At 35.3% G+C, this 21,879-nt stretch overlaps 1 protein-coding gene across 7 annotated transcripts in view; it reads right to left on the bottom strand.

The window, feature by feature from the left end:
- The window catches only part of LOC121371466 (nesprin-1-like), a 191,958-nt gene that overhangs the window by 146,546 nt on the left and 23,533 nt on the right, over positions 1-21,879 (bottom strand). For all 7 annotated transcript variants that reach the window (XM_041497379.1, XM_041497381.1, XM_041497385.1 and 4 more), the window contains 23 exons: positions 21,675-21,827; positions 20,839-21,003; positions 19,802-20,128; positions 19,299-19,451; positions 18,639-18,803; positions 18,087-18,267; positions 17,396-17,541; positions 16,413-16,565; positions 15,424-15,588; positions 14,900-15,223; positions 13,592-13,744; positions 12,820-12,984; positions 10,188-10,514; positions 9,521-9,673; positions 8,836-9,000; positions 6,056-6,382; positions 5,369-5,509; positions 4,872-5,036; positions 3,924-4,250; positions 3,190-3,342; positions 2,388-2,552; positions 1,260-1,586; positions 643-795 (listed from right to left, as the gene is read on the bottom strand). In XM_041497379.1, coding sequence (XP_041353313.1) covers positions 643-795; positions 1,260-1,586; positions 2,388-2,552; positions 3,190-3,342; positions 3,924-4,250; positions 4,872-5,036; positions 5,369-5,509; positions 6,056-6,382; positions 8,836-9,000; positions 9,521-9,673; positions 10,188-10,514; positions 12,820-12,984; positions 13,592-13,744; positions 14,900-15,223; positions 15,424-15,588; positions 16,413-16,565; positions 17,396-17,541; positions 18,087-18,267; positions 18,639-18,803; positions 19,299-19,451; positions 19,802-20,128; positions 20,839-21,003; positions 21,675-21,827 — 4,653 coding nt within the window. The remainder of the gene's footprint in view (positions 1-642; positions 796-1,259; positions 1,587-2,387; positions 2,553-3,189; positions 3,343-3,923; positions 4,251-4,871; positions 5,037-5,368; positions 5,510-6,055; positions 6,383-8,835; positions 9,001-9,520; positions 9,674-10,187; positions 10,515-12,819; positions 12,985-13,591; positions 13,745-14,899; positions 15,224-15,423; positions 15,589-16,412; positions 16,566-17,395; positions 17,542-18,086; positions 18,268-18,638; positions 18,804-19,298; positions 19,452-19,801; positions 20,129-20,838; positions 21,004-21,674; positions 21,828-21,879) is intronic.

The raw sequence follows: 21,879 nt of genomic DNA, 5'->3' as shown, positions 1-21,879 counted from the left end.
AATCATGAAAGAGTTCAGAGTCATTTCACAATAACTTTACCTAAGTAACAAGTTCAAAGTATTAAAATGGTCATTATAGACATTTGAATTCAGGATGGTGAATGACAAAATATTTCACTAACTAAACAACCACACATTGATTATTACTGAATAGTAAAATCGAACAAAAGAAAAGAAATGGAAATCAAGTTTCAAGCATACTACGCTGGTTGTTTTTAAAAAGGTGTATTGCTTCTCCTGAAGATGTTAGTCCTTTAATAACAATTGTAGTTACTATTTGGTTAGAGTAGAACCAATTTCTTTTCTTTAAATACTTTTTCTTTTGCATAAAAAATGTCTTTTTCTTTTTTTACTTCAAAGCTAATTTAAGTAAAGAGTGTTATAAAGCAGCACTGATCAACAATTGGTAGATCCATTCTTTTAGTGTTACCAATTTCAAGTCATATCAAAAGTCATAATATGTCCATAGTTAATTGTGTATAAAATTTCCTTTGCTGCTGAAAATAGTTGAAAATCAAGTGTAAGCAGATTTCATTGCTTTTACTGTAGATGGTTCATAGACTTTTATTTTTGAACATAGTTATTTCTGGATGTATTGTGACTGTATAAACAGTGTGTAATAAAACTGTTCTATGTCTGTACCCGAGCCTTGGTTCTGACAGCTTCATATCTGTTCTCAATGTCAGCAAGTGAGGCCGACACCTCCGGGTTGCTACACAGAGCTTCAAGGTTAGCCACTCGGTCAGCCAGCTCGTTTACAAGGCGATGGTGGGTGTCAATGTCTTGTAGAATCAACTGAAAATATAAGATTTATAACAAACATCTTCATACCAATTGACAGTTTTTTCAGCAGAACCAAATTGGTCATAAAATACAAAATTTTAAAAATATTCCTAACAAAGCACAGAGTCAAATGAAAAGGTTTATCATTACCGATGGCTAATTGGTGTTTTACATATGATTATTTTAACTCACAAAGTGAATTTCACTTTGTAATTGTCTAACAAAAAGACAAAGATTTGAAAATCAAACAGCAGTCCTACCAAGTCATTTCAAGTCTGTTGAGAGATACAATGTAGTTACCCTAGGGAAAACAAATATAACTGATTTCACATGGGCCTCGTATTAATAAATGGTGTGTTTTTAAACACATATTTAGCCTAAGCAGGGAGAGAAGCCAGCCCTCACCAGTTCCATCACATCTACATGCTAAGCATGCTCCAACTGCTTTAAAATCCTTTATTCTTTCTTTCTGTTACCTTATACTTATCCTGCAGTGTTTTCTTTTCCGCCAGTGTAGTCTTCGCCTCGGGCTCCTGCCTCAGTATGTTCTCCATGTCGGCCAGCCACTTGACGATGCTGCCATAGTACTCCTCATACTCGTGCCAGCGCTGCTGCACACCCTCTAGCATGTTGGAGCCCTCGTGGATGAGGTCGTTCAGCTTCTCCCAGTCATTGGTCAGGTCCGTGACCTGCTCCTCGATCAGCTTCTTGCCCTCCTTCGACGTGTTGGGCAGGATCTTCTCGGCCATGTCACACACAAAGTTCACCTTCTGGAGGCCCTCATCCATGCTGGATGTCACGTCCTGTCAATGGGAAATAACGAAGTCAGTACACTGTGCATAATAAGGCAGTTTCACTTCTCAAACCTTTTCTTCTTTGCACTGTGTCATCTTGTGCTAGACATTTCAACTTGCATTCAGACTGATCAAATACAATTCATGGACAAACAATTTGGAGCCTTGAACTATATCAGCATCTCCTATTTACTAGCTAAATCCTATTGCAATAACAAATCAGTACACTGTGCAGTGAAAATGAGGTGCTTGCATGTAAGAATATTGTAGTCACACATAATGTGACAGCACTGACAGCACTGTAAACTATCTAAACATTTGAGTATAGAAAAATAAAATTTAAATGTAATCAAAGCTCAAGGGAGCAGGAGTCAATTTCTGTTCACAACAAATAATATGCTTTCTGATAGTCAGGTTCACGAGCAGCTTTTGGTTTCCTGTCTTAAAGTATTAAACAACTACATAAGTTATATCAATACCTATGTCCTAGAATTGTTTCTCAATATTTACATTTTGTTTGAAGAAGATTGCTTCTCAATCCACAAAATTATTTTGAAGAATAGGTAATACTGATTTTGTTGTGTCCATCACTTAGTGAGGCTACAATTTGAAATGGATCATAGATTTAAATACGATATTGGAATATGAAATATTATTTTATACACAAGTTTAAATAATTATAAATAATTTAAATTATGTATAGTAAATGAGCTATAGACAGTGATCCAGTTTTCACCAGCCTTATTGGGTTAGGCAATGGGAGACATAATGAAACACTCGTAAACAATACAACAGATTTTGGTGACTTACTTTAATGTCTTCTATTCTGTCTTGTATGGAATGCCAGTCCCCGGATGTGTCGGAGCACACTCTAACTCGCTCCTGTGTCTGGGACAGCCATTTGGCTGCTGCATTCAGAGAGTCATCGTACAACTGCTGGTCATGGAGATTATCTCGCAGTCTTTGCAACATACTCTGAAATACAGGAGGTGAGTTATCAAATATCTTTAAAATCACAAAGAATTGCTGAATGTATGCTAAAAAACAAATAAACGTCTTGAAACTGAACTTTAAACATCTTTTAACTACCAATCACTTCCTTCAAATATCTAGGCAATTCAATAATTAATTACATAAATGGAAGGTAATTTATGACGAATTTCTGACGCAGAGGTAGTTGATTAAAATGCTGTTGCAAGAATTGTTTTAATTTGTTTTGGTGGTAATTTATTAACATTTCAGGTTAATTCCAGTCTTCTTCATGAAATTATTTTATTCCAAAAAGGCTCAAAAATCACATTCCCTGATTGATGCTTGATATTAATTAGTTTTAACTGCATATATTCTATTTATGGTAATAATATGTTTTCAAAACTGATAAAAAAATATGTGCATATAAATTCCAAGTCATTCGCAACCAATCTCAAGTAGTGAAATTTATACACATAAGTTTTTTTCATTGCAGATAAGCATTGCAGATACCAATGGTTGTTCAAGAAATTTACACATTGCGAACATGTGCTAAGGTTAATGTTAAAACCCCCAAAACTAATCTAGTTCCAGTGGCCAGTGAACCCGATTTACATCAAATGTATATCAGTAATGTGAGTACCTTTGCTGAAGAGCAGAGTGACTGGTACTTGGTTGACAGCTGCATCATGCTGTTGGACAGTCGAGGATCACTGCTGCGTTGTGCGATGGAGTCGCCCTTCTCTCGGACTTTGTCCAGAGCTCCTTTCTTGGCAATAATGTCATCATACAGATCCTGAAATACAAGTTGTGAGTATCCATAAACTGTATCAAATAATTCAATGTTTGAAACATTATATATTTATTATTGATGTCAAGTTTTATTTTCCAGAAAATATTCTAAAGTATTAATGATATAACTTTATAAATTCCTTTAAAATATGAAGTAATATATATATCCAGCATGACCACCATGCCATTAATTATTTTTAATTGTGATAGCTTTTTAATATTAATGCATTGTGAACTGCAATCTGAGATTTCTATCAATGCATTGTTAATTTTAATTTAATATCTATTTCAATATGCTAGACATTTTAATGTTTTCAAATTGATCAAATATCTGCTATGGTTTGGATCTGTGACCTCTACATCTATTATTTATCTACAATAAAATACGGCAGTTTCACTTCTCAAACCTTTTCTTTGCACTGTGTTCTAGACATTGTTCTAGACATTTTAATCTGAATTGAGACTGATCAAATATGATTCATAGAGAAACAATTTTGAGCGTCTCCTATTTACTAGCTAAATCATATTGCAATAACAAAAACAAGACACTTGTATTATCTGGCATCAAAGACATCAATGACAAACCTCTCCTTCTTTGTATTGTCTCATCTTCAGTGCCTGGTTCGCTCGGGGCTCGGACAAACCTTTGACATCATTCTCCATCTTGGTCAACCAGGTCAACAAGATGGTGTGGTCATCGTCCAGCTCCAGCCAGTTGGAGATGCAGGACTCCAGGTTGTTCTCTACATCGGTGACGGCGGTTGAGAAAGCTCCCCAGTCTTCCCGCAGTGACTGGACCTCGCGACGGATGATGTCCTGTCCTCGAGGCGCTGTAGTCTGGCAGAGTCGATCACCCAGAGATGCAACACGATTCACCATATCCTGACCGGTATGTAGATCTGACTTGAAGTCCTGTACAAGACAAATGGGTTCAAGATAAAATAAAAGATAAGATTTCTGGTTGTCCAAGGTTAATGGTTGATGCATAAGAGATCTTTTATATTTTTCCAATATATAAAATGTTCAGTTAATAACTGTTCCATAGAAAACCCCCAGAAATGGCAATTTTGTTGGAGAGTCTAACATCGCTAATGCTATTATAGTAAATTTTAATTAAATCATTCCACTTCATAAAGATCATTTCTTTAATAACACCTCACTACATTCTAAACAACAGCTCTTGGTAAGAGGGAGAGAGAGACAGAATGAGCGAGCGAGCGAGAGAGAGACAGAATGAGCGAGCGAGCGAGCGAGAGAGAGAGAGAGAGAGAGAGAGAGAGAGAGAGAGAGAGAGAGAGAGAGAGAGAGAGAGAGAGAGAGAGAGAGAGAGAGAGAGAGAGACAGACAGTGCAGGAGGAATGAGAGAAACTTGCTGTTGTAGGCTCAACCTACTAAAAACAAAACACAACAGGGGATCTTTTATATATACTTTTAAATATAACCATGTAATGAAACATTGACAAATAAAATTATATCAATTTTTTTTAAATTTCATATAATAATAACTGCTACCAATTCTATTACTCTACTCACCCTGAGTTGCTGCAGTCTGTCCTGGAGTGTTCTCTTGTCACCCGAGTAGTCACTCAGTCGCTGCAGTCGATGTTTGGTATTTGCCAGCCAGTCTAGACAGCCGATGTATGCTTTACGGTATTCTTCATGGGACATCACCTGCTCCTCGGCCTTTCCCATGGCTTCCTGTCAGAAAAAACATAAGACTCAATCAGTAATTCAGTCATGCTTGGATTTCAGTGAATACAATCTCAAAATTTAAAAAACCCGAAACACTCAAAATGTTCCTGGAGAAGAGTATTGAAAAAGGTTCAGTGGATACTGCGTTCTTCATCACCACCTACTGTTCTACATGAAATTATATACCTCACTCCACTGGGTAAATATAGCAAACTACTTTTCTCATATTTTTAAGGATAATGAATACCCTGCCAGAAATATTCATCTTATATCTGCATCTACATTATGCAAACTTACAATAAAATTATACCTTTTATTATATTACTGTACATGCTTACCCTGCTTATTGCTGCTACATTCTGAAACCTTGACAACAACCCTGCCAAATTACTTCCTGGTGCAGAGTCTTTGACCAAATCAGCTTTTTCGCGCAGTTTATCCAAGATATCCTGGTGACCCATAATATCACTTTCAATGGCCTGAAATTATTAAAAACAAAGCGAGGATAAAGCACCTGCACCTACACCTACAACATAAGTGTTTTTTATGTATAAACCAGAGAAATTAAAATCAAAAAGAAATCACACCTACAATATAAGTGTTTTTTATGTATAAACCAGAGAAATTAAAACTGGAGGCTGAATTAATATCAAGCTTTAAAAAAATTGTCCTGAGTTTGCTGCCACGGTAACATGTTTCCAACTAACAGAACCTTTTTAATGACTAAAATTACATATTAAAATACTTTTCTGGATTAGAATATCAGATGTTACCTTTCAATAATTTTGCATGTATGAAAAAAGTATAATGAAATGAAGTTTTAAGTACTACATTATTAGAAAACACAATGTATTATATCCAGACACTAACATTCTAAATGTTAAAAATGCTTTGTTAGTTGGAAAAAGCTTACACTGGCAGCAAACTCAGGAGTCTCTTTATTAAAAATTAATAATAAAAACCTTAAGTTTTTCCAAATTGATGTTTTAATGATAAACCAGAGAAATAAATAAAACAATAAAAACCTTAAATTTCTCCAGATTAGATCTCTTTTCTGGAAGGTCTGCTTTGTAATCCTGATCCATCCTCAGTTTGGTTTCCAAGTCGGTGAGCCATCTCTCGAGTTGTGAGTAGAGCCGGTCAAACTCACTCCAGTGAGTCAGGGCATTCTCCAGGTTGCGTCTGGCCTGTGACATCTTGGTGAGTATGTCCTCATATTCACTCTTGGCAGTGTCCGTTTCTTGTCGGATAATGTGACAGCCTTTTTGATTGGTTGAGGGTTGAGTTTTTTCAGAACTTTCCAGCAAAGCTCGTAGAAGGTTATGTCCATAATCCATAAAGTCCTGCATTTGCTGTAATAAAGATTTAAAAATTAAATCCAAACAGTATTAATGCTATCTGTTAACTCAATAACTGATCATTCAATGTTTTCTGGTCTATTATTTATATGTATCTTTTTTCTTAAAGTCAATACCCCTTAGTGATTACCCTATTGCCAATTTTGTACAAAAATGGGAAGTACCATATTAAATATTTTGGCAAAGTTTAAAAAAATTGTTTATACTCATAGCAATGGAAACAGTCTTTTATGTTTCGTTGATGGAATTCATGTAATTTTGAACTTGAACTGGAAGTTTGAAAGTAATTAAGAAGACAGATTCAATTTGGAAAAATTCCCACCAAAAACCTTTTGGAAATAAAATACATGGCAAATTAAAATTTATCTATCGCACAGCTCAAGTATTGGTCTTCAAAAATACTTTAAAATAAATTTCAAAATTATTGTAATTTTTGTTTGGTTGAAACAAGAACTATATTGAGACTGGAAATAATTAAATATTTTTCAGTTTTCAAGAAACAACTTACAATATATACAATCATGCTGATACAAAAACATACCCACCTTTTAACCACAAAAACATTTTAACTTCATAGAACATGGGTATATTAGAAACAAAACATTATTCCAACGTTTTTTAAAACAAAATGTTAAGAATGTTTTTCAATAACTTGTGCATTTTCAAATCAACATAGTGCATTGGTGTCATTCTATGGAATAGAAAACCTAATTTATAATAAGATAATGACTGGAATGGTGGAAGGGTTGGCAGTGTTACGTGCATTACGATGGAGACTGGGGCAAGGCAATCAAAGAATACTTAAGATTTACTATACAAACTATAATAAATATATTGGTGGAAGTTCACAAGCATCTAATTCATGTACAAAGGTAAATAGGGAATAATACATGAGTGGCCATTAGATACCATTTATCTCACAACGAGTTGTTTTAAATGAGTGAAAGTGAGTTTGATACATTTTTAAACAACGAGTTGTGAGATAAATGGTATCTAACGGACACAAATGTATTATTCTATTTCTTACATATTCTCAAAAACCAGGTTTAAAAAAAAATTAACATCTTTATCGACTAAAAGATATTTACAACCCTTTGCACTTGTAGTTGACTTATATGATTGCCAGGTTAACTATACATCACATTCCACCATAATGTTTTTTTATTGGATGTATGGCATTGGTGACCTGGTCATCACCTAGGAGCAGCCAGTCGTACGTCTTGAAATTGTTAACACACGTACATGTGTAAACAACTATGTGTTATAAAAAATAATGCATGGTCTTCTCACCAACGGGTGTGTAAGAAATATTCTTTATAATTTTCTCTAAGTCTGGAATGTCTTTGATTTAAAAAAAACATTAAAAGTCAAGTATCACTATAAGAACTAAATTTTAAATTTATATAATCTATCTTTTTATGTATTTCTGAAGTATGCAAATTTTCAAACACTGCAAAAATTCCTGTAATCACATACACACTGTGCTTATTCTTACCATATCAAGGGGACCCTGAAATATTACTGTCAACATTAACACATGCAAATATGAGAGTACGGGTATTCATTTTATTATGCATACAACAAATAGGGTATTCATTTGTAGTTGTATCTGTTGATACACCAAATAAAATGCAGTAGATTTCAAAGCAGACAACCATATTAAAGATAAAGAAATAAAAAAAACCCATAGCATACATTAATGTTGAAGTGTTAAGTTATATAAATATAATGGATAAAAACTGTTCATGACTGTTAAATCAGAATAGGATCATTCATCAGCAACAGCAAGTAAATGCTAATGATTGTCAATGATTTGACTGGTTATCAATGTGGTCATTCATTTTGATGTAAAGACCAAAAAAAACCACCAAGCCTAGTATTTTTTTGCACTGTCTGGCTAAACCAGATTCATTTGCAATCGAAAATATGTTGAATGCTATTTTTGTACCACAATTTCCACTTTGCAATGGTTCTAATTTTATAAAATATTTTAACTTAAGTTAACGTAATGTTTAAAAAAAGTGCAATGTAATTGGGCAGACTGACATTCACATGTTGATCACCCACTTGGTTTTGATTTAAAGGGACAGACCCTAGTTTAAACCCGTGAAAATTAACACTAAGTTTAGTTAATCTACAAACCTGTAACACATTTGGATGAAATTACAATTGAATGAAACATGAGTCTGTGACTTTGAAATGGGGAAATACCCTCTAAAAATAGACTAAAACTCAACTCCATAACTGTTACTTCTCAGAAACATGTGCGTTTTTAAAAATATCAGAAATGCATTTTGTGATATTAAAAACACCAGGATGATTTCAGTTATGAAAAACAGCTCTAATAGTAAAAAATATGCCTTAATGTTTAAAAACTAGGGTATGTCCCTTTAATGAAAAATATGAAAAAGAAAAAGATAAAAAATGAATAGTAATATTAGTCTTACATCAATGTGGTCTAGTTTCTCTCCAATGCTATCTTTGGTGCCACGGTCATCTTCAACTTCTTGAAGCTTGCGTTTGATTTCTACCAGCCAGTCTCCAAACTGTGACTTGTTCTGTCGGTATGATGCATGATTCTTGTATGATGCTTCTAGACTATTGACTAGGTCCTGAAAACAAATAAAACAGAAAACACATTTATGTTCAACTCAATGTTTCAAAAATGTAGCTTGGCCATAATTTGTAATAATTTAAAAAATGTATTAACTAAATAGACAAATCGTTCTAACTGCAAACTAAATCCAATTGCTTAATAAGCTGCATCTATTAGATAAAACCAAATATGTCACGTACCTAGGGTATGGCAGGTATGACACATGCCCTGGGCGCCACTTGAAAGGGGTGCCACTGAGCACTTTCTATTAAAGTCGGACAAGCCATCCTCAGATAGTGTAAAAAAAAAAAAAATCAGATGTATGGGGTGCAATTTCAGTGCTTGCTATAGGCGCTATTTTCTGCAGATATGCCACTGTAAATAGCCTTGAGTGATAAGAAGAAACCTGCTACTGGCCATTAAATCAACAAAGAAATGATGCAAAATTAATTTCTCTGCAAACAATGTTTCATGTTTTGTCATACCACCAACAGTCTTAAAGTAATCTTAGAAAAGTTAACCAGAGAATGTTTTACCTTTGAATGAGCGATGACTGCCTGATAGCGGGTGGTAATCTGAGTGATGGAATGTGAAATCCTTGCATCAGCATTGGTCTCCAGGAGAGCTTGTCCCTTTTCACTGACACAGTCCAGGGATGATTGGTGAGACAAAATGTCATCAAGACGATGCTGAAAAAAAAAAACAAGTTCTACAGTTATAACTTAATTTATTATTTAGGATATTAAAGCCACAAAATAACAAGTTTTCTTCATACCTCAAATGATAATGTGAATGCTAACATATAATCAACATGTAATGTATCATGCTGTACGAGTTAGCAATTTGAACCTCTTCAGACTAATGTAATGACAATCCAATGTTAATTTCACCAATGTGACATCATTAAAGATTTGAATCTATTTAAAGCAAAACATTAAGCTTGAGTCAGAAATAATATTGCAAAAGGATCAAGCAAGTTTACTTTTATCTTTAGAGCAATCATGATAACAATCTCTGTTACACAACTCAACTCATCAGTATATCTCAGAGCTACAGCTCAAGACCATGAAGTCTACACTCAATCTAATTTGACACAAAAAGACTTTACATGTCACATATTGCTTATCTTTAAAACATTTATGATGACAATCTCACATTCAGATCTCAGCAGTTGTTCTCAAAGCTAAATCAGGCTTCACCTACCTGATATTGTTCCCACTGGTGTTTCTTCTCATCCACTGTGCCCTTTTGGTCAAACTCTGACCTCATCATGTTTTCAGTGTCTTTCAGCCACTGGTTAAATTCCTGGAAACTTGCTTCAAACTCCTCCCATCGTGACAGACACACTTCCAAGTCAGACTGAGCCTTAACAAGTTGACCACGGAATTCATCAAAGTCTTTGTGCATTGTCTGAAGCTCATGGCGGATCTTTGTCTGTCCTTTTGGTGATGTGCTGGGTAGAGTAGCTTCCCCTGATTTGGTTGCAAGAGAAAGTCGTTGGGTTCCTTCGGTTAAGTTCTGTACCAGAGCCTAAAACAATGAATTTTAATAACTGTAAATTATCATGTACGCTTCTTACACTTGAAAATAGTTCAATAATTAATGGTCATAAATATGTGTTCTCGTCAAAACTGTGACCTATGACTTCATAGATGTGATTATCATTTAAAGACAAAATATGTACCGATCTTTAACAAGCTAAAACCTCTGCACCATACTTCAAAATAGGACATCTTTAGCACTTCGGTCCAAAACCAGTTAACTTAATTAAAATTATAGAGGACATTTAATTTATTGCTTCACTTGTGCCAATGCCAGTTGTTGGGGATGTTCCTTTTTCAATTGTGAGTTTGTTTATGCAGATCTGCAACCTGGCATTTATACATTTATAGGGTCTAAGGAACAAAGCTAGATGTACAATGTTAATGTAAATTTACATTTTGAAAATATTGATTATATTGCCATGCCTTTCAACAGCATTTATCTAACACATAAAAATTCTGATTTCCCACAAATTGAATGATTTCAGATTAAAACATGTATTTGCAAACAAAATAATTTAAATAGATAAAACATCTAGAAGAAAATGCACTTTCCCTGGGACAATCACCAAGAACTAACCATGAACTCCTGTCTTGAACAGACAGCTCAGATATCTAAAAGGTGTACACATGACAGTGTGCTTGAACCTTAATTTGACAGAAGCATGAAACTAAATTAATAAGCAAACTGAACAATCACACCCCAGAGCTAAAACATGAATGCAGTCCAAAACAATTGATCCACAACTGTAAATAGTCAAATGTCCTTATCCTGACCTATAATAGCCGAATAGCCCAGGATATACATGTAAGTCAAGAAGTTGTCATGTTGTGTAATTTTCATAGATAACTATTATTTTCATTTATCTTGAGCTTGTTGGTTTCATGCCTTCAACATCAAAATAACAAACACTAACTGTATATACAATCTTAAAACATGAAGAACTAACAAGTAAAACACAATAATATGGAAAAATACTGAACATCAGAAATGGCGAGGGCATCCTTTGTGTCCACGGAGAGAACTAGCTTGACCATCCTTTATGTTTAATCCCGACACCATGCATCCGACACCATGCACTGCTCCACCACAGTGAAGACACAAGACTTTGTGCCAGCTACAACCTCTAACCGCAGATTTGTGTAATGACATAACATTATACCGGTACTCGCAGTCTTTTGACTGCCATTTACCAAATGAAGTGACATAACATTATACTGTTACTTACAGTCTTTTGACTGTCATTCAGCAAGTGTAGTGAGCTGAAGTTGATGTTGACAAACGAGGACTGATTTGCAACAATGTTAATCCTAATCTCCTGTTAACAGATTAGTTGTGGTGGCCAGGCATTGTGCCAGTAATATATTATGTGGATATAAAATATTATCGGTGAACCATGAACCATTTAGTACTTAAGCAATGAGTCTTAAGATAGGGTCTACCGGGTAGGTTCAAATCCTGGTACTGGCTTCCTACCTAGAGTTTTAGTAGCTTAATGAAGAAGTGTAACATTACTGCATGGAGTTCTCTGTCACTAATCACTAACAATTAACCAATAATTAATTGTCCTGGACAGACAGCTCAGATAGCTGAATACTTGAACATTAGTTGGAAATAAGCAGGAAAATCAAGTTATAAACAGTGAAAGTGAATTATTCTTTTAGTATTTTTGTTAATTTTATGAATAACTATTTTACATAACATTATCTAATAAATGTTTGTCATGCCTAAATTTATTTATTTTATTAATATTTAACATTCAACATAAAAACTGATCAAATAAAAAAAAAAGTGTTTAAAACCTGTAAATATTGTAGACACAATTGAAAATTATTTTAAGCACCTTCACTAAGACAATGATGTGAACTATTAAATATTATTATTTATTTTGAACTTTATGTTTTACATTTATTTAACAACAAATATTTGCAGATAAAAATATCAACAAAATGCCTCTCTGAATTGTGTGTTGTTCCTCTCATATTTACCTAAAACTGACAGCAGCAATAGACATTCATCTACAAAATGAATCACTAATGCAGGTAATTATTATTACTAGTAAGAGTACCACTAGCTTTCTACTCATGTGCTTGCATAATAAACAACGAAGCAGGTGTGAGATTACCTTATGTAATACTAAAGTACTTCATTGTAGTATTAATCCTTGACTGCAGAATACAGTAATGGGTTTTGTTGGTGGAAAGACTGACAAACATCAGGCCAACTGAACAAATATCAAGTGTATAAAGATTACAAGTGTTACCAGACTTGTTACAGGATGTCAAATTCTTACCTGAACTCTTTCTATTTTTCCCTCGATGGCAGATTTCTCTCCATACGTGTCTGAACAGGTTGCCAATTTTTCAATGGCGGTACGCAGCCACATGATGAACTGGTTGCAGTTGTCCAAGAAGTCCTGGTGGTTTGCAACATACTGCTCATTCTTTGCAAGAAGTTCCTAACAAAATAAGATACATCATTAACAATTTGTCTCGAAGGCTTACCTGTAAAATAATCCTCGACTTATAGGCGAAGATATACGTTAAGAGTAGGAATCTTGCTACAGATGGCTTACAGAACTAAGCAATCTCTACTGAAAAAAATCACATTAAAGACACAAGTTACTGCTTTATTAGCAAAATACTAACATCGAAATTGGCAAGGATGTCCAGAGTTGGTTCGGTTGTAAAACAAAAAGAATTTTCTAATAAATTGTAGCAATAAAAGAAAATATTTAAACTGGAGAAATCAGGAAAAGATAGAATCTTTTTTACATGATGTTTTCTTTGATGGGACACTGCAATGCTTTTGTTTCAAAGATCAAAAGATAAAGTTTGTTTTATTTAATGACAACACTAGAGCACATTGATTAATTAATCATTGGCTATTGGATGTCAGACATGTGGTAATTCTGAGACATCATCTTCAGATTGAACCTGTTACATTTTTCCATTAGCAGCAATGGGATCTTTTACATGCACTTTTCATACACACATGACAGTACATATCATAGAATTTGATTTAGCAGTCGTGGAGTACCAAAATCAGATGTCAGAAGCAATTACCTTAGCCTGTTCCTTGACAGTGTGGTATCTACCAGCTATCTGAGATGTGTCGGTAGTAGTGTGACTTGCGGGACTTTTCTCAGCCAAATGATGAGCTTTTACAGTCATCGACTCCACCATCTGCTCATAGGACACGATATCCTGATATATCACCTGTAAATATGAAAACAACTAAAAACATGCACTATGTACATCCCAAATAGTGTGTATGAAAACTAATTCTACCAGCCAATACTAACAGCAGCATTGATCATTCAGAAAAATGTGATGTCAAATCTGCTATAGTCATTAATGTTGGTTAACTGTTCCCAAGGAAATGGTTTACCGTATACATAATTTACTAATACTGAATGTATAATCATGTAATCTAGTAAATGAAATAATAATTGAAAAAATGGTTGTTTCAACACAAGGTATACAATAGCTATTAGATATTAAATATACTGCAAGTTTGTAACTGTCCCTTGATGTTACTACCATACATAAGCTACTTTTGTCCCCCAACAGGCAGGAAGACACCTACAATGACTTTGAGACTCCAGTCACAGATTAGGCCTGGGCCATTTCATATTTATAAGGGTCTCGTTTTTGTCCAACCTGGAACACTTTCTTTATTGCAAATAATTTAAAAAGTAAAACAATAATCAAGTTTGTGTAATTTAGTAATTATTCCTAGGTTCAGTGCTGTACATAAACAGCTTTTCAACTCTACAAATTAGTTCAATCTCCACATATATGCTCTTAGAGGAAATGTCCTGTCTAAAATGGGTCGAGTCATTCAATGCTATGACCACATGGACAGAGGCTTTACCACTGAACCAAATCCTACTTCATAATCAACAATAGCCCAGACCATGGCATGAACAAATAACCTGAGGAGTAATCAAATACTGCTCAAATTTAAGATTATTCGAAGTCTTTCAAGATAATACCATACTGATACCATATAAATTCAGATGCTAAGAGAAGACCTAAAAATTACTCTCCTTGAACCATTCAGGGGTGGGAATTGGTGAACTGTAAAAAAGAGGAAATCTAGAGGGGTCCCGGAAATTCTTGAAATCCTAAGTTAAAATCTGTGCCATCTGATACATTTTGGAGGAAAGGACAATTAAAATGTGAGGAAACGCAATGTTCCATGAGATGAAAACAGCTGATCCGAGGAGAATTTACACCTCTGAAAAGTACAAGGGAAGTGATGGGGAGCGAGACTGATAGCTCCCCTTAAACGACGAGGTCTGATAGCCAAATACAACAACATCCACATAATATATTTGTTAATTACAAACACCACACAAACACACTAACCTTTATTCTCTGCAGCTCTCCTTTCTTCTCACTGAGGTCTGCTTTGGGTGACGTTTCTCGGAGTTTCTTCTCCATTTCTTTGAGCCACTTCTGTACGTTGGAGTGGCTGTCGCTGAACTCGGTCCACTGCAGCAGACATGACTCCAGCAGCACCTTGGTGTCCGTCACCTCGGAAACGAGCTCATCCCAGTCCGTCTGTAGCTGCTGGAGCTCCTCCCGAATCATCTCGCGCCCAGTCACAGACGAGTTCATCATCGTCTTCTCTCCCCACGTGTTGGCAGTGTGGATCAAAACCTGACCTTCCTCCTTCATCACATTGAACTCCTGCAGTAAAAAAAAAAGAGATATAACTAGCAGCTAGTTTTAAAATGAGATACTTCATTGTTAGATCATATTAAAATTAATCCGAAATTTTAATTCCGGCCTGCTCTGAGGATAAAGGTTTTTGGCCAAAATAAAATTTTAGCTTTTTATGTCACATTTCCAAAGTCCTAAAAACAAAAAATAAGTGATACTAAACATACCTGTAACTTCTCAAGTTGTGTCTGTATGGTGTAGCGGTCACCCGAGGTGTCGGCACACACAGACAGCTTGTCACGGGTGGCCTGGAGCCAGGATATGGCCTCATTGTACACCTCGCTGTACTGCTGGTGGTCCTGACAGTGCTGTTCATAACGCTTCATCAGATCCTGAACACAAGGCAGATCAGAGTCAGAAAACACGCTCACAATTAATAACATATCTAATTAGGATCAATCTTTTCTCTATTAAATTACCAAACAACTTAAGTTTATTAATAAAATCACATGAATGAATAGTATGCAAAAAGCTGGCATAAATAGCTACAAATGTTTGCTGATGGATGCCAGTTTAATCAGAATTAAAAAAAAAAAAACCCTAAATTAATAGTACAGCCTGAAGGCATATTCAAGGAAACGAATGTATGTTCAATGATAGCTTAGCACATTTTAAACTTAATCTATTTGTGTTCTCATTATGCGATTAGTCACACCGACTTGTCACATGCAATCAAATTGTACTATGAGAACACATAAATCAAAACAACTTTAGTCTTATACATTCCGATTTTCGTAGAGCCGACAAATCACGTGACAAGTTGGTGTGATTAATTGCATAATGAGAACTCTGCTTTACATGTGTCTAACAAGATTATTGCACTGCTTAGTCTATTACTTTCACTGACCAGCAGCAAGTAACTGTTAATGTGCTATTATTCAGACAGGACAGCACATACCAGGCTCATCGGCCTGGGCACTGATTGGAAAAAAACCCCTGAGTCTACCAAAAGTGATAAATCTTGCTGAGACTAGCACCTTAACAATAAACTACATCCTGCCTGAAGTATATTGAATGGGAATGGGAATGGGAACTCTATTTACGTGCCCATAGCCACAAGGGTTCAGGCACTCCCACCCAGGATTTGGTTACTGACATCAGCAGAAGCCAATTCTGGGGCAGGAGGGGTATAATGAATGTGTATTAAGAGTCTCACCTTGGAGAGAGTCATGAGTGTGGTGTATCGAGAGCCCATCTGTGTGAGCTGTGTAGACACTCGGCTGTCTTTAGATGACTGCATCAGAATCTGGGCCTGCTCAGCCAGGTTGTCAAACGCTGTCTGCTGCTCAATGATTTCCTCATGGACATTCTGAAAAACAGATGTACAGGGTCTAAATATTCAAATTATGTTAACAAAGATACAAGAACATTATAAAAATTAAATAAGTACTTGTAGATTAATGGAAAAACAACAATTCTGGGAAAGATGAATAAAAATAAGAGTATGATAAATTTGCATCATTGTGGCAAATTTGTCTAGTTTGATGTTTAGCTCTTTTTTTAATAACAGTTTAATACACGTTAATTAAATGTGACATGTATGTTTTATCTCACAATAATTAAAAAATGAGATATTTACACTAAAGTTTAGAAAGTGTTTTTTTTTTACTCATGGAAGACACGATTTAATGCTGGATACATTTGTACAAATAGCAAATGTTTTCAAAATATGTTGTTTTATTCATTACTTAAAGGGAGATTCCTGAGTTTGCTGCATTGTAAGATGTTTCCGACTAATAAAATATTTCTACAATTAAACTTAAATGTTAAATATATTTTCTTGTTTAGAATATCAGTGTCTCTATATTCAATGTGTTTCTGGCAATCTTATTATTTGTAAGAAGCCCAAATTGGATTTTGTCTTCAAATAATTTTGTACGTACGAAAAAAAAAACTTGATATAACCTAGTAGAAATATTAGAACAATCAGAAACACATTTAATATACAGCCACTAATATTTTATGCAGAAAAATATATTTGACATGTAATTACAATCGTTAAAAAGTCTCTGTTAGTCGCTAACATCTTAAAAATTGCAACAAACTCAGGAATGTCCCTTTAATTGCATCATCCACGTTTTCCTGAAAATTTCCTGACAAATACATGCACAGCTGTACATGCACAGCTGATATGATCACCTTCTGTTTCTCCAGCTGGATGGTCTTGTGCTCCACGGTGGACTTGAGCTCCGAGTCGGCCTTCATGCTGGCCTCCATGTCCTTGATCCACTGACTCAGCTCCTCGTAGTACACCTCGTAACGCTGCCACTGGTCATGCAGGTTCTCTGTAAACAGCAAATTAAAAATGTTATTTACGAAGAAAAGGAAAGAAATATTAGTTTAATGACAACATAACACTTTTTTGTTTTTTAAACTATAGCTATTGTGAGTCTAATGCAAGGTTATTTTGATATTTAGTAGTAAATGAAACAAAAATCACCAAGATATCTTGGCCGAAGCTCATAAAATTTAGATTTTTTAATGATATCACATACATTTAATTTGTATACTTTGCCATGATGTTGAAGTATCAAGACTCTAGACTTTAAAAAGTGTTATAAGCCTTGGTAGCAGTGGCCTAGGTATGTGCATTTTACCAGCCAGGTTGACATATACACACATCCCTATCATACACCTGAAATGAGGCACTAGCAGGAATGAAAAAAACATTGATAGTGATAAATACTACAGCCCATCACACCGCAAGTGATCACTCTGCTGCTGAGCTACAACCTGCCACACAGTGTTTATCAATGACACAGTCTATTATAATTTAACTAGACATGTCTGTTTAAATTCTACATACAAATGACTAACAGAATCCACTCACCTAGTGTACTGACAAGGTCAGCCAGATTAGACTCAAACCCTGCAAAGTCATTAGCCAGCATGGTGAGTTCCTCTTTAATCAGCTCCTGGCCATGGCTGGACGTCTGTGGAAGGATGCTTTCACCTTTAGTTCTAACTGTTTCCATTTTCTGCTTCCCAGTGTCCACAGTGTTAACAATTTCCTAAAACAATGCACTTTACTTCATGAACAAAATGTACATCCACATCTAATGCCACAGCAATTTAAATGCTAATTTAAAAACAAACTTCTCTTTTTACACATATTAAGAAAAATAGAACATTAACAACTAAATACAAGACATTTTTATTACAGACATTTTAACATATTTCTTTTAAACCGATCATCCATGCTATATAGTTCTTTCCTAGAAAATAGTAAGAAACAGAAAGGAATAGTAGGTAGTAGGTAGGTAATATGTCACTATTTCACTACGTTTCTTTGTAGATAAATTGTGAAATGGTTCAGACTAATGAAAATACCAAATGAAAAAACCCCAATGAATATTATATTCCTTTATTATATTTATTGTACCTGTACTTTGTGCTGCAGGGCCTCGATAGCATGTCGGTCTCCGCGGATGTCACTGCACATGCTGAGCCGATCCATGGCCGCGGCGAGCCAGTCCGTCATGTCGACGTAGCTGTCGCGATACAGCTGGTGGTTCCTCAGGTTCGTGTCACAGTTCTGAAGCAGCTCCTACAACAGAGATGACATCATCAAATATAGGGTTCACAAATAAAACTAGAGATCAGGGGCCATGCTTATAAAACTTTTAGAGTCCAGACTCAATCTCTAATGACGTCACACGTATACAATTTGTATGACTTTGCCATGACATTGACATCTCAGACTCTATTAGTCTCGAGTCTAAGGACCAGGCCAGGTTTGAGTTTGTATTATAAATACATGACATTATGTATTTTAACTTTATTTAAACCTAATGTTTAAATTTAGTACTACTATAACAGAATATCCAGCCAAGAATCTAACTGATGTTTCAATGTATGTTTTTGAAGACGACAAACACCCAGAGCATGAAAATGAAGTATCAAAATGGTGCAAGAATGCTAGAGACCTTCTTTCTGATTAATTTTCTACAACTAAACTTGGCAAATTGTTAAAATTTAAGATTTCAGTAAAGACATTTACAGGAAGTACCTGCAAGCTAGAGGAAGAACAGCATATGCTTACTTTTGTTTTAGCTCCAAGCTTTTCATATCTGGAAATAATCTCCGTAATCTGGTTGCTCAGACTTGTATCCTTGCTGGTTTGTTTCAAACTCTGAGCTTTGTCATTCATGCTGTCAATGGTGCTTTGTTGAGAATTGATGTTCAGCTGTAACACCTGAAAACAAAATATCATCAGGATTGAAGACACGAAACAAATTGCATTACTATTGTAAACATTTAATGTGTAATGAACATCAGATACTGCAGGAAGGAACATCACTATTTTGGAGGTATTTATGCTGTAGTTTAAAAAAAGAAGATTCCTTGATATTAACATTATATCATATGTAATAGATGAATGGATGAATTAATAGATATATGGAATGAATGCATGACTGTTTAAGGACACCTAACCATGGTTGAGCACCTCCTAAAACACAATATCTTTACTGATAATACATAAAAATACAAAATTTTGGCACCATCATTTACAACATGGATTCCAACAAAAGACAGTTTTCTAACCTTGACCCTGTCAAGCTGTAATTTCTTCTCCTGCAGTGTGTTCTGCAGCTGTGAGTCGGTCTGGACTTGTGTCTCGAGGTCGTGGAGCCAGCGCTGTAGCTGCTGGACGCTGTCGTCGTACACTGTCCACTGCGCCAGACAGCCGTCCAGCTTGAGTTTGACCTCATTGAGGTCCCCGGACAGACCGTCATAGTCCTGCTGCATGGCCTGCATCTCGCGCCGCATGCTGTCACGGCCGCCCACCGACGTGTTGGGCAACACAACCTGCAGGTTGTCCAGGGCAATCTGGAGCATGTGGAGTCCTTCCTCCTTCTCAGACATCAGCTCCTGTCATAAAGATGGATAAATCATAAATTTTTTATTAACATCTTGAGAATCATACAGTATAAAAATGTTATCATCTTTAGAATCATAGAGAATAATAAATGATAAATGTATATTTTTAACATCTTTAGAATCGGAGATAATTTTTGTCATCACTTTCAGAATCACAGAGAATCAGAATGTTATCTTTAGAATCATAGGGTATCTAAATGTTTTCAATCTCTGAATCATACAGAATCAAAGTGTTAGAACAATCATACAATTACCTTCAAAATTATACAGAATTATAATGATAATATTGTGACCTTCAGAATCATAGACAATCAAAATAATAAATCCATTTTTACATTCAAATATCTCTGCACAAGCAAGAATCCAAGCCATTTGGATACTGATTTCAATGGTAAGCCCATATACTCAATATGATTTATGAAATTGTTGGGTTATTATTATTATTATAAAGAAAACCTTGTATATCAATCACCTGATAATAATGTCCATTCCAGATACAAAGTAAAGTCTATTTAACGACGCCTCTAGAGCACATTGATTTTTATCTTGTCATCCAAATGAACCCTCATGGACAATTTTGAAAAATCCTTTGTTGCAGTTCTTTGCTTTGAAAAATACTATCCTGACAGTTAATATTTCACTATTTACTACATTAATACTGTATGAACATGACATGTGATATGATTAATCTGTGAACAGACCTGGACTCGCTTCAGTCTGTCCTGTATTGTACCCTTGTCACCGCTTACGTCCATCACCGCGGAAACCTTGTCCTTCATGTCTCTCAGCCATGTCCTGCACTGGTCAAAAGAAGTGATGTACGACTCGTGGTCCAGAACATACTGCTCCCAGCGGCGACACAGCTCCTACAAATACATTAACAAAATTACTTTAAATTAACTTTTTATACCATGTAACATGGACAGTTTATCCATCTGTTTTCTAAATATCTGTTACTCCTGGTTAAGACTGGTAAGAAAGTCTATACTTAAAGATACCAACTAGAAGATAATAAATAACACCACTCATGACATTTTATTGTTCTTTGTTGATTATTCTAACCAATGATTCCATTGTTGTACATCAACCTCTCTTCTCATGAAATGATTTCATCCACAACATGTGCTTCAGAAATTGTGGAAAAAGAGGGTTGTTATAAAGACCAGAACACTCATTAGAATGTATTATTTATGCCAAGGACATTTTTCAGAACCATACTCATTATTTATCCATGTCAAAAAAGATGATAAATCAATAATAAACTACAAATAAACTACAAATAAACTACAAAACTGATATAACTGGGGAGTAAAAAGGCAGACCAAAAAATGGAAATATGTAATATAGTAAAAACAAACCCCGAAAACTGGACCCTCACTACATGGAACCTTTTAAAAAATCAGTACATACCATAACCTCTCTTAACCAGAAACCCCATAAAACTGGATTTTTATTTGGTCACATGGGTGTCCAGTTACAGGAGTTTCATCGCACAACATAATTTGAGAGATGATCAAGATGTCTGAATGAATCTCACCTTGATGTTCACGTTGATCATCTGGTATTTGGTGGACAGCTGGGAAACCTGACTGACAACTCTCGTGTCTGTGCTGAGCTGCACCAAGTCTTGGGCTGCATCACTCAGTGAGTCAAGGTCACCTTGATGGTTTCCAACGTCTGTCTGCAGAGCCTGAATTAAGGAAGACATCAAATAAAAACAAAGCCACCAAACCAAAGTTAAA

This window comes from Gigantopelta aegis, chromosome 4, assembly GCF_016097555.1.
Source record: "Gigantopelta aegis isolate Gae_Host chromosome 4, Gae_host_genome, whole genome shotgun sequence".
Classification (NCBI taxonomy): domain Eukaryota; kingdom Metazoa; phylum Mollusca; class Gastropoda; order Neomphalida; family Peltospiridae; genus Gigantopelta; species Gigantopelta aegis.
The sequence above is the reverse complement of the archived record's forward strand: the minus strand, read 5'-3'. Positions and strand labels throughout refer to the sequence as shown.